General features: G+C 35.0%; 1 protein-coding gene across 1 annotated transcript in view; it reads left to right on the top strand.

Moving 5' to 3' along the window:
• The first annotated feature begins 712 nt into the window (after nt 1–712).
• Nucleotides 713–13,701, top strand: part of rtkna (rhotekin a) — a 75,973-nt gene continuing 62,984 nt past the window's right edge. The window contains exon 1 of the mRNA XM_081365309.1: nt 713–1,125. Coding sequence (XP_081221435.1) covers nt 1,015–1,125 — 111 coding nt within the window. The 5' untranslated portion in view covers nt 713–1,014. The remainder of the gene's footprint in view (nt 1,126–13,701) is intronic.

The raw sequence follows: 13,701 nt of genomic DNA, 5'->3' as shown, positions 1-13,701 counted from the left end.
AATTGATCAAAAGTGACAGTCAAGGGTTTTACACTGTTAAAAAAAATCCACTTCATATAAATGCTGTTCTTTCAACTTTGTTCATCAAATAATTCTGCATATAATGTATCATGGTTTCCTCAAAAATATGAAACTGTTTTCAACATTGATAATAATAAGAAATGTTTCCTGAGCAGCAAATCAGCATGTTAAAATGAATTATCATCATGACTGCAGTAATGATGCCGAAAATTCAGCTTTGATCACATGAATAAATTAGCTACATGGCACAGAAAACAGATAGCCTATGTTAAATTGTAATATTATTACAGTTTTTACTGTATTTATGATCAAATAAATGCAGAAGAGAATTAAAAATCTTACAGACCCCAAACTTTTGAACATATAGTGCTAGTAGGCTAGTAGTAGGCTAGTACTATAATTAGGGTAGTTTTGTAAAAGTCACTGACTAATTACAGGCGAGTTGAGAGCACAAATCACAAAATATTTAGGCCTAGTCATGAAAACGTATTCAGATTTAGCATATATGATGCATTCACCTCATAAATCATGACACACCAAAATGAAAAAGTATTGGTATCCATATCGGCGATCTGGCCCTGTATTTACTTGATATCGGATCGATACCGAAATTTGCAGGATCGCCCATCACTACTGTTAGTTGATATAGCCTAAGCCTACCGCTTATCCGCCGACAGAGGGCGCTGTTGCTGGCTCACAATCTCGGAAAAAAAAAACTTATCTGACTGCTCTGGGAATTCAATCACACGCTCTGTAGATGCGAGATTAAAGTACTGTAGTGAGAGCAGCAGAGTAGCTTGCGACCATCCGTTTTTGCTGAACAGTTTTTTAACAGAAAATAGAGGGATCGAGGGACGTCATTTTATATGAACGTGACTGTGACAGTGATCCGCTGCAACGTGGAGCGTCTCCAAACCAAACTGCGGCTTGGTCTCAGGTCCGTGAGAATAAACAGCGTTGTTTGGGAGTGAAGGATCAACTTAAAAATCGCGAATGTTTTGCCGAAATCAGACAGCGAGAGCGACTGTCGCTCGGGGCTCCGCGCTGGAGATGGAGATCCGCCGTGGAAAGTTCAGACAGAGTGTTTTCATGGAGACCCCGCAGGTAAAGAAGCTCCGGTGATCACTGTGTCCAGAGGCTCAGCTGGACTCTATGTGTTGGCTGTACAGTCGGCCGTTTACTTTTCCTAAATATTAACATTTACGAACACCAATTAGCTAATAATGGTTATTTTATCCATTGATAAAGGAGTAATTTATAGGTAACATTAACGGTAATTTCCTACAATCAGAATAAATGACGCAGTGCGAGTGGCTCTGTTTTGTCCGGCTTATTGTGGTGCTTAAAGTCAAAGTGTTTAAGTGGTGTAACTGTATAAAAAAAGTACAGTGAAGAAATGTTGTTTTAAATTATTGATAGGCTATTTGAAAGACATTTGTCAGTGTGGTTTAACCAAAACGCAAGAGGCCATTTTATACTAAACCTATAGACCTCATGACTGATTGAAGTTAAAATAATATTAAATTAAAAACAATACATAAAAAAATATTCACTGATTTTAGTAGGCTACTTGATAGGTACATTTTAAGATTTTAGAAAATTAGAATTTTAGAAATTATTCTTCAAAATTGACTCTTTGATTATTATTATTTTATTTTTATTTTTTTCAAAAATGTGTGAAACAAACATGAATACATATATTGTATTAACTAAAACTTGACGTGTTTTATACTAGATATTTCTCCTTTATAATTTCTGATACTTTTGTCATTGACCCCCAGTGTCTTATCAAACACTGCAGTAGATCCCTTGCATTCTTCCAAGGGGAAAGGGCTAAATGGCATCTGTATATGATTATCCCAGAGTAGGTTGAGTTAAAAGAGAACTCTGTCTAACCCCTAATTATTTTTATACGTAGCCTGCTGTGGTGAGATGGAAAGAAGCATGGTTGGTTCAGAATGTGGCTGTTGGATGTGTAGAGTCCCATTGGCAGCTCTGGGCTGCTGTGCCTGAATTCCTTGTTTGGCTTGGGAGTTGGGACCTTATAGTCTTCATTCTGCTGCGGTGACTATATGTTTACATTTTAGTCGTGCAGGAGTATTTAAATCCACGTTGATTTGACATTCAGGGATCTTAAATCTTAGGCAGATCTTGTCCTGAATGAACAGGAAAAGTCACATGGACTGTGTCAGCTTTTGATTCATTGGTTGTTTATAGCAATGGTTCTCAAGAGGCCTCAAAATGACTTAACATTTTTAAACTAAGATATAAACATTAAAATAATCTATAATCTAAATCATATACCTGAAAAAAAGGTAAATTAATAAAGTCTTAAAATGCTAGGGGCAATTTTTTTATAATAAATATACTGTATTCTGTTAGTTAGCCAAGCTCTAAAATATTTTATAGTGTAAAAAAAAAAAAAAAAAAATTTAATCCTTAATCATTATCCAGTAAATTACAGATGAATTGAAGAGTAAAAAATCATTTGTATAAAAAGAGTGGGAACCCTGAAGAACATTCAGCTCCTAAAAATGTTGGAATTCTGAAATTTAATTTAAATTTGATTTTGATTTGAATTATTTTAGTTACTTTTTTTTTTATTTAAAGAAACTGGGAATATATTTTCAAAGAAATGAAAACCTATGGCTAGGGGGCCTTCGAATATTGTTGTTGGGGGTCCAGTTGAAAAAAAGTTTGAGAACCAGTGGTTTATAGTCTTCTCAGTCCACATTCAAGATTTTTGTTCATTCAAGTCCATGCAAGTATTATAAAATTACTGTCAGAGTTAGAAGCTCAATTAATAACAGTTAAAGGGAAAGTTCACAGAAAAATCTGTCATTTACTCTCACCCTTGTGTGTTAAATAGTTCTTATTTTTTATCACCGAATTATGTTCTGTTTTATTCTTTAACCGTTCTTATCAGAGTTTGCATTTCTTTTTCATTAATAAGATTTGCCTACTAGCCCCTATCAGTGTCATTTAGGCACCAAATGCATGTTTCTAATTCAGTCCCTCATTCAAGATGCATGTGACTTTACTCAAGTCATTGTGTGCTTTGTTGAAAAGCCTTTAAGACATCATATTACCCCCTATAGAGTGGATGAGATGTGTTCTGTTTGATATCTTCACTGTGGCTGTTGATTGGAAATCAATATGGCTTAATGAAACTCTTTTTAAAGAGATCTTTTTACCTTTGCATACACACAGAGATGGGTGATCTGATTGAACTTTACAATATCTTGCCCCAGTTTGCAGTAGTACTGCAGCAGGCTGTGTGTGAAAGCTCAGGTGAAGCAATTATACTGAGCGGCAGAGGGAAGGAGGATTGCTGGATCAGTTAAGTAGACTTAAAAGCAGTAATGGAAAAATTGGCTCACAGATCTTGTGTAATGACTTTGTTTTATGGCAAGTCTCCAACAGACGTTAAACCTTTGCAGTGCACTTTTTTTAATTGCCAAAACTGATGCAAAATGCATCTTTCATGGGTTGTTTTCTATCATGCCAGGTGTCAATGTAATCACACTTTCATTTTTAGATTTGTCTATTTTGCATTTTTATTTTTTTTTGGTTTGCTTACAACACGGTCCATTAAAACCACAGTGAGGGACTCTGCCACATATATCCCTGAAGGAAGTTAAAAGTGATGTAGTCTACACACCACCAGACACACCCTTCCACCCACACCACTTGCTTCTTTCCCAACGGAACTCTGCTTAATCCCTTCTGTACTGGATTCTCCAAGATGATTGCTCACGATTATTGATGCTATCAAGAATTTTTTTTTACCTGCATTGGTTTTGTTTGACAAGTTTCCCTCAGCAGGCAAAGTTTGCTTGTTTTACACAGCCTGAGTTGCTGTTTTTTTTTTTTTTTCTGATTCTGTATTTTTTTATGGTGATGTTTTCTCCATATTTGCTTTGAGCACTTGACCGTTCTCTGCACTTCCTTAGGGAAAGGAAGATATGCAGAGACAAACTACAGTTCTAAAGTTTGGAATTAGTGTGATTTAATCTATCTATCTATCTATCTATCTATCTATCTATCTATCTATCTATCTATCTATCTATCTATCTATCTATCTATCTATCTATCTATCTATCTATCTATCTATCTATCTATCTAATTATATAAATACAGTATATATATTTAAAAAATAATGGTTTTTTAAAAGACATCTCTTCTGCTCACCAAGAATGGATTTCTTTGATTAAAAATACAAAACAAACATTAATATTTTGAAATATTACAATTTAAAATAACAGTTTTTTATTTTAATATATTTTAAAATGTATTTTATCCTTGTGATGCAATGCTGAATATTTAGCATCATTACTCAAGTCTTCAGTGTCACATGATCCTTCAGAAAAAAATTCTTGATTTGATGCTCAAGAACCATTTATTATTATTATCAATGTTGAAACCAGTTGTGTACATTTTTTGATTCTTTGATGAATAGAAAGTTAAAAAGAACAGCATTTATTTGAAATAGAATCTTTTGTAATAAGCCAAACCAAACTTTTTAACGGTAGTGTATTTATTAATACTTTTAATCAGCAAGGATGCATTAAGTGATTAAAAGTGACAGTAAATACATCTATAATGTTACTATATATATATATATATATATATATATATATATATATATAATTTATTATTATTATTATTATTATTATTATTTTTTTTAAATAAATGTTGTTCTTGTGAACTTTCTATTCATCAAAATATTCCTGAAATAAAACATACCTCAACTTTCGACAAAAAGTTTAAGCAGCACAACTGTTTTCAACTTTGATAATAATAGTAAATGTTTCTTGAGCATCAGCTCATCCTATTATAATTATTTCTCAAGGATCATGTGACACTGAAGACTGGAGTTGCCTAATGATGCTGAAAATTCAGCTTTGCCATCACAGGAATACATAAAATATTGTATCAAATAAATGCAGCCTTGGTGAGAATAATATACGTCTTTCAAAAACAATAAAAAAATCTTACCAACCCCAAACTTTTGAACAGTATTGTACCAGCTACTATTAAATATTTCTTGCTGTGGTTCGTGTTAGATGCATAATATAATACAGATGATTCTTTGTGCACACTTGTATCTTTAGCTGAAGATTTGTAATTCCACTCATATATTTGGCTTTCCTAGGACTTGTAAGGTCACACATTATACTTATGTGGCGCCTCTCGCCATGTTCAGAATGAGGCAGCACATGCCATAAGCTACGAAGGAGTTGATATCTTGAAGAAATGCAAAAACTTCCCCTTCAGCATGTTAGCAGCACTGCTAGGCCCCAGAGAACAATGGGGAATCTTTCAGCACAGGGGCCCAAACAGGAGCACATGCTTTTGGATTTAAACGAAGGTCCCTGGCAGAAAGCCCTGTTAAGAGGAACCGGAGAGGAGGATAATCATCCACGCTCTGATGTCATAGGTGCCTCGCTCTTAGTTAGTATGCCAGGCTGAACCGTGAGAGCTAAGAAGAGGCGTATTGAGCTTTGCTTGAATTCTGTATGTATAAAAGAGAGGGGATGTTTTAGTTTCAGTGACAACAGTTTTTTTTTTTTTTTTCATTTTTTTTTTTTTTTTTTTTTATCTTTGTTTGCTTTGCTTAGAATTGTTTTTTGAACTGATCCCAAGAAGCATATTGGCAAAAACCTCTACTAATAAGAACATACATCCTGTGATTGTGTTGTGAAAGAAAAAATGGTAGAGACCATAAGGGGGAGTGTTAGAAACATTGCATACAAGGCATTCCACCGAATAATTATTGACAACAAATGACAATCCCATTCTATAGTTTTGTTTTGCTGCCTATTATTCACATTTCTATAAACCATGCAGGAGTTTATCTCATGGTATTTAACACTTTTTAACCGTGTTTCCTGTATTTTTTAATTCATAGCCAAATAGTTTACAGGGTTTAATACAGTATGATACAAATACATAGTCAAATGCCAAAGATGCATAATTTGATCTTTTAGGGGTGGGTTACACAGCTTTCCATTGACACATCTTACCCCAATCTCCCGCATACAAGAATATTTCTATAGTGACATAAGATATAAACAGGTGACAGAATACAGTATGTTGCAGTTCATTATAAATGTCATGTACTAGGTCTTTTAGTCTATGCTGTTTTCAGTTGATACAAGAACAACTTCACTAAACATTATTTGTAGGTCGCACACCATGGAATAAATCATATCAAGCCTTGTGCTTTGTTACTTTTTGTATGAAACAATTTCTGTTAATTTTATTATGAAATTCAAACACTATTAAATGCTCTTTTAATGTGGTGTGACACTGACAGATCGCTGTGGCCGCCTCACTTCAAGGATTGCGGCAGTGGCGGAGCCACATTAAACTGACCGTCTCTTCAGCGTTACTACCAGTTAGAGCATTAAATACACATGAATGAACATCAGAAGGTATGTTGAAAGATACCATAAGATACAGTAACCTACCATGTATAGTTTACTGCATTTGTTGAGATTTTTTTTCTTCTTGAGAAAAATGTACATGTACTGTACCTGCTATATACGCAAATGAATCAGTATCGAATTAAATTGAATTGAGATTGGAATAGAGTAGAATCACTAATTGTTCATTGAAATCGAATCGTGGAATTTGTGTTAATGGCCATCCCTACAATGTACAGTAGCTGTGTTTGTTAAAGCTAGGGTAGGTAGGATTTTTCTAAAAAAAAAAAAAACATTCCAAATTTGTTTAAACTGTCTTTATATACCAATACATAATTAAAATGTAAGTACTCTGAAAAAGAAAGTATAAAAATCGAGTGTCTGTAGACCTCTCACGACTGTTGTAAACACAGCTCATTATTTCCATTCACTCCACCCCCTCCCTTCTGGGCTCCTTCTAAAGCCACGCCCCCAAAACACATGAACTCGTGACGCCAAACGCTCAGGCTCAGCTGAAGACGCATTTATTTACCTGAGACGAGTGGAGAGGAAGGAGCGCAGTGCATGCAGTGACATCATGTCAGAATCACATGTAATAAAATACCCAACTTTATCACTATGAATATAAACAAATATGATGGCTTTTAGTACTCACTATCAAGCTATATATCTATATATATATCGATACTGGTAAAGTTTAAAATATATTTTGTTTGATTCGGTAACGAGCTATATTTAGGCTATAGGTAACCAGCTATATTTATAAGGCAAAGCTAGGTTGCATTGATACACGTTTTTCCATTACCATCAGTTACACTGTGATGAAGGTGAATTTCGTGTAAGAGTCATAACATATACGGTGTTTTGCATGTAAGAGTTTCCATGATGAAAACATTGTTGACTCTGATGAGGACTAACGTTACACTCCGGTGACAAGTACCGCATCGTCGGTTCGAGGACAGGTCCACTCCGGGGTCGAGGGCGAAGCAGAGGAGGTCGTTCAAGAGTGCGGGCAGGGTCCGAGGAAGTAGTTTAGCAAAGTAGCAAAGCTGGCATTGGTACTTTTTGCTGCATTTTCTCAGCCATTGTGCCGCAAACTCCTGCTTACTCGGTGTAGTGAGCTGAATATTTCCGGGAACGGTGACATGTGATGAGTGCACGCAGGGCTGTGCACGCAGTGGTGCTCGGGCACGAGACATGAAGGCATCTGATTGGTTCTTTACATTCGCACCGAATGGCAGTGATTGGTCAGAGTTTTTACTGTCCTACAGCTGCTACAGAGGTCAGATTTTTTTTCATTCCTTTTTCTGAACACATAATGTATTGACTACTATCAGAATGGAAGGACCATTTCACCCAGTATAAAAAAAAATGTTTCTGAACAGGATTACCTACCCTACCTTTAAGTTAGGCCTACTCTAAAAAAAGTAATTAATATAGCTACTAATTACATCTTCAACAGTGTAATTAGATTACTATACTACTGTAATTACTCTCTAAAAGTATTTAAAAAGTACCAATTACTTTCTAAATCCCATATCAACCTCGACGAGCTGAACAATGCAAGGACAGTCACGAAACTGCACTTTTGTTTCTTTCAGATAAACAATAAATTTACATAAATTATTCTTCAACTTACCAAAGGTGCAACGGGAGAAAGTTACATTAAAAACATATAGTTTAACATTCAAATTTGATGTTAAATCCACTATTGTTTTACATAGAATTCTTGTATAGTCCATACAGTATTTAATGCAAATTACATCAGAAGTAACTGTAATTAAATTACAGAAAAGTTAAGAGTAATCCCTTACTTTACTTTAAAGTAATTAGATTACACCAAATACATTACTAGTCAAGTAATTGCATACAAAATATTAAGAGCTGCTGTAAAACACTCTTAGCTACACATTGCGGATATTGGAAACAGGCACAGTATTTAGTTGACATTGACTTCTAAACACCCTTCAGTATTGGCATGTTTTTGTCCTAAAAATAATTTGAGGCTCAGATGTTCACCAACAGCAGGATGTCAAATAGTTCAGGACTCAACCCAGGATCTTGTGCTCAAGGACATCAAGATCAAGTCCAGTTCACTTTTATCTTATCTCATTTGTGCAGACCTGACATGGGCATTATTCACACAAATGTCGTGATGTTTTTTCTTGTTAGGCAGATTACTCGTATCTCCCGAATTACATCACAACCACAGAAATCAATGTTTCACTTCATTTCAGAAATGAAATGACTGTTTCATTTCTGTTAGATGAATGTTCTTCTCTCTCAGTGGGATGTTTTTGTCTCTTGCTGTGGTGTGTCTTCAGTTCAGTTTAATTTGTATAGTGCTTCCCAGAATGTATATTGTTCCAAAGCAAAGAGAACAATGGTATGGAAAATGTTGCTGCTTTAGCTCTAATCATGCTGTAACATTGTAGAATAAACAAACTCTACCAATGAATCCATTGGCTTCCAGTCTTACATCCACCATAGTGAGAATTTTTATTTCTCCTTTTCACTTTTATTGAAGTGGTCCATCCTCTCACACATACTGACTGTCTGTTTAACGTTTCAAGATATTTGTAACTGTGCACTCATAAGTTGTCTGATAATTTAAAATGTATTTTAGTCTTAATAATAAAACGTGTCACTTGTTAGCAAGACACATTTAATTAAATTCTGTCATCGTTTCCAAACGTGCATCAACACCCGGACAGTTAAATGTATGTGCAGACTAATGCTGAAATCATTGCCATATGTTGGTTTTTACTCGGCCTCCAGCAGCTTCTTGCAGCTACAGTTAAATAACAAAAACAAAAAAACAGAATCTTGAATTAGACTTTTTTTTTGTTTTTCATTTAAAGGCAGGGTTTCATTATCTAAATGACTCTGGCATTACATAATGCTTAACCTTGCTTTTTTTAGAAGGCTGAGTGTTTGTCTTGTAGCTTGAAGGAACATCTTCCAGACAGAGAGGGATGAGACAATGTAGAGGCCCAGACTTTTGTTAACGTCATTAACTGTTTCTTAATCAACTCGGTTCAGCTTAAGGGGAGTCACTTCATTCATGCGTACCTGTCTGTCTAGAAAAAAGGATGTGAGTCACACACTCTTTGGCAATTGCATGCCCACACACAGCCCTGAAGCCCTGATCACTGTTATAACAACAGCCACTGGTATTATACAAGTTCTAGTTGCTTGTGTTTGTGTCATAAGAGAGTTAATCCTCAAAGTAGATGCTTTTCCATAAACTCCATCCTCTTAAACATTTTAGTGTGTGAGAGTGTCAGTTGGGGAAACTACTTTGAAACTGTTAAAGCAGTTCAACTGCAGTGATGCTAAGCTAACCTTTTGAAAAGGTTTTAGTTTGGCACTTGCATTGAACTACATTGAAACTATATAAGGGGGCAGTATCTTTTTAAATATAAATCAGATGATATATGCCTCATTTATTTTCACAATCAGAGCAGCTTTTTTAGGCACAAAAGTTAGAGAACAGAAATCTTGAAAAAAAAACAGTTAAAAAATATTAAGCAGCACAACTGTTTTCAACATTGATAATAATAAGAAATGTTTCTTTAGCACCAAATAAGCATTTTCTGTATGCTAGGAAGTTTGATTTAGATTTAGACTAAATTTGATTTAGTGAACACTTTGAACAATGATTCACAAAGATTTTATGTAGGAGTGAGAGGACAGACATTGAGTTGATTATTCCCTTACACAAATACAGCTAGGCTACTTCTTCCATTTTGTTCAACTTTGAAAAATAAAAACAAGTAATAAAAACTCAGTGAGTGTTTTAATGCAATTTTCTCACGTCATGGGATCACAACACTAAGAGATAGTAAATCTTTTCCTGGATTTTTTTTTTTGTGCGTTCCCGAGATTAGACCTTCCTTAACATAATGCCGAAAACCCGAAGTCTCTAGGTGGTCTGGTTGAGGAGTAGATAGAAGTGCAAGATTGGTGCGCACAGATAGAACAGAAATCATGAGTTAACAAGCACAATTTTGTCCGGTGGAAAATTGCGCTAAAAATAAAATTTTACCCGGGTATTCGACGCATTCGACTTCATTCTCTTTTAAACCACTAGATGGCACAAATATTCAGCTCAGCACTTTTCTTAACAACCGCTTTTGATGATGCATGTGGAAATTTGGCTGATCCTTGAAATCCTTTTTAAACAAACAAACCACTTTTATGATATTCATACAAAATTTGTTGCTCCATCAATGTTCAATAAAAACATATATATATTTTGTTCTGCAAACAAAATGTAAAAATCAATTTAAAAATAATTAAAAAATTTAAATAATTACTACATTTATAATAATTATAATAATTTATTAATGTTACAGCAAAGCTGAATTTTCATTATCATTACTCCAGTCTTCAGTGTCATATGATCCTTCAGAAATCATTCTAATATACTGATCTGCTGCTTAAGAAACATCTCTTGTCGATGTTGAAAACAGTAGTGCTGCTTAATATTTTTGTGAAAACTATTTTTTTTTCAGGATTTCTTTAGCTTGTTACTGAAAAAACAACATTGTTTTGAAAACAGCTGAACTGCACCTTCACTGTTCTAAAAATGTAGTTGATAGTGTCACACTACATTTAGTTGGTTATTCCGCAACATTGCTGAGTGTTCATGGGTCTGTGAATCTAGGAAATGATCCGAGTAAACAGTGGAATTGTAAACATTTTGAGGTTCTCATTGTGTTTTACCCTGTGGACTTGATGGAATCTGCCCTTTCGCCCGTCTTTCTATTCGTCCGTGAAACTCAGTCCGATGTGTGGGTTGAGCACAGCATTGTGGTTGTACTCTAAAAGCGATGACGAGCACAGCTGTCTCACACACACACTGCACTGTACGTCACTGCTGGATGCGGTCCAAACCATTACATACCTGTATGTGTAATAGTGTTCACATCACAGAGCTGGCTCACTAAAACAACACCTGTGCAAAACACTCTTGTGGGATTGACTCAGGCTGCCAGAGTATGTAACACGCAGATGTCATATGAACAAAGACCTTGTGTCAATGATGTGCTAACATGCTCAGTGTGACTTCAGACACCAAACTGGCACCCATGAACTTCTGACGTTTCTCTCACAATGCCCTTAGCAGCTAAAAATAGCATTAATCCTCATATTCCCCACCCTGATCTGTTGAGCTTTAATGCTGTCTGTACTCCTAAGCCAGTATTTGAGTATTTTTGTTCCACAATGACAAGATGTCTCTTTTCTAGAACTCTCTTAGATAATCTGCCTTCAGTCAGTTGCGGCCATTCCTAGGACAGTGACAGTGAGAGTTTAATGATCTTCAATTTATTTCTGGCCGAATCACTTTAAAGCAGAGTCAGCGGGAGGTTGATTTGTGTGTCCACACACTTTGAGAATGTCTGGTATTTGTTAACATTTATTAACTAGTTTTGTGCTCCGGCACTGTGTCTAGGCCACTGTCACATCTCTGTGAGGGCGAACTCTGGAGCGCTTGCAATGCTTGTGTTTTTCCTCATTTGTAAGTTTCCTCATTACTGTTGTACTGTTGTATTATCAGCACTCTCCCTCTCTTGTTCTGTGCATATAGTTTAAAGCACTTTTTTACTTTTTTGATAAATGTAAAATGTAGCCTACCTAGTCAGAAGATTTAAATATATACTTATGTTCACCAAAGCTGCATTTATTTGATCAAAAATACAGTAAAAACAGTAATATGTGCGAAAATTTTTTTTTTTTAATTTTAGATTTAGTTTTTTTTTAGTAGCCATTACTCTAGTCTTCAGTGTCACATGATCCTTCATAATCATTCGGATATGCTGCTTTCTAAGAAATATTTCTTAATATTATCAATGTTGAAAACAGTTATGATGCTTTGGCTAATGTTTGTGGAAACGGTGAAACTTTTATTTTTTTTCAGGATTCTTTAAATAGAAATTCAGAAATCTTTAAATAAAACAGCATTTATTTAAAATATTGATACAAGGAATTTGAAAAATGTTTTGTAACATTTTGATCAATTTAATATCCTTGCTGAATAAACATATTCAAATGTTATATGTAGCTTAACCTTTTCCATATTGCACCTTGCCTATTGTGACCAAAAAAACACGTTATTTTATATTTTTTGAGTCAATTGAAATTTAATTCAGGTCTTTTTTTTAATGTTCTATAATAGTAATTGGAACTGAACTGATCGGAAACAAGAACTGATGAGAATGTAATGTGTACCTTGAAATGCAATGTAAGTTGCTTTGGATAAAAGCGTCTGCGAAATGCATAAATGTAAATGTAATTGGTATAGCAGCTGTTATTATTAGAGCCCAGACCCCAACAAACCAACATAAAAAATGCATGGCACGAACCAATAGAAAGAGGAAACTATTCCTCTTCTAGTACATCCTCTGAAAGGTGACTTTGGTGAAATAAATAGATTCAACCCAATCCTATTGTCATCATGAGAGCATTTTCATCTATGTCATTAACACACTTCTTGGTGTATTTTGAGATCTCCCTCTCATGGGCTTCTAAATGCTTTTCTAAGAGCACTAAATTTACTCTGATAATAAGGTGGCGTGCCAGGGCGATTGCATCACAACTGCTGTTAGACCAACTTAACTCATTGTTAGATTATTCTTATCTTGTTTTCCATCAGAAAGACAAGATTTTCCCTTACTATTCACAGCATTTGTACATCAGTCTTTCTCATGATGTCAGAGAAAGTAGAATTATGTAATGTAAAGTCCAAAGTGTGAGAACTGAGTATGACTTCTCTCATCCAGTTGCCTCATCTTGCATGAGCTGTTTTAGTCTGACAGAAGTGATACAACCATTAAACCAAGGTTATGTATATCTAAACATTTGGGGCTTGATGACTGAGAAACTGATACACCTGGAGATTGCTTTACCTTTACATGTGTTCAGATTGTAACTATGTTAACGACACAAATTGCAGACTTGGTCAGTTACATTAGGAAGATGTTTTCATATGAAGGTACTATACAATTGATTAAATTCTAGGTATCCCGATGTTTTTAAGTCTTCACCTCCCTTTCTTTTTAGGTAACTTTAGCTCCACTATTGTATAATGTTATATAACATGTAGTACAGCATGCCAAGGAGATAGTTGTAGGCTAATGTTAAAGGATCTGAACAAATAACACAAATAAATACGCTGTTAAATATAACCCCCATGGATGCTCAAATAGGATTGTTCATGCAATTTTTTTTTTTTAAAGATGGAAAGCAT

The sequence above is a fragment of the Scardinius erythrophthalmus genome (genome assembly GCF_964197995.2).
Source record: "Scardinius erythrophthalmus genome assembly, chromosome: 5".
Taxonomy (NCBI): domain Eukaryota; kingdom Metazoa; phylum Chordata; class Actinopteri; order Cypriniformes; family Leuciscidae; genus Scardinius; species Scardinius erythrophthalmus.
This window is presented reverse-complemented; position numbering and strand designations above follow the sequence as displayed.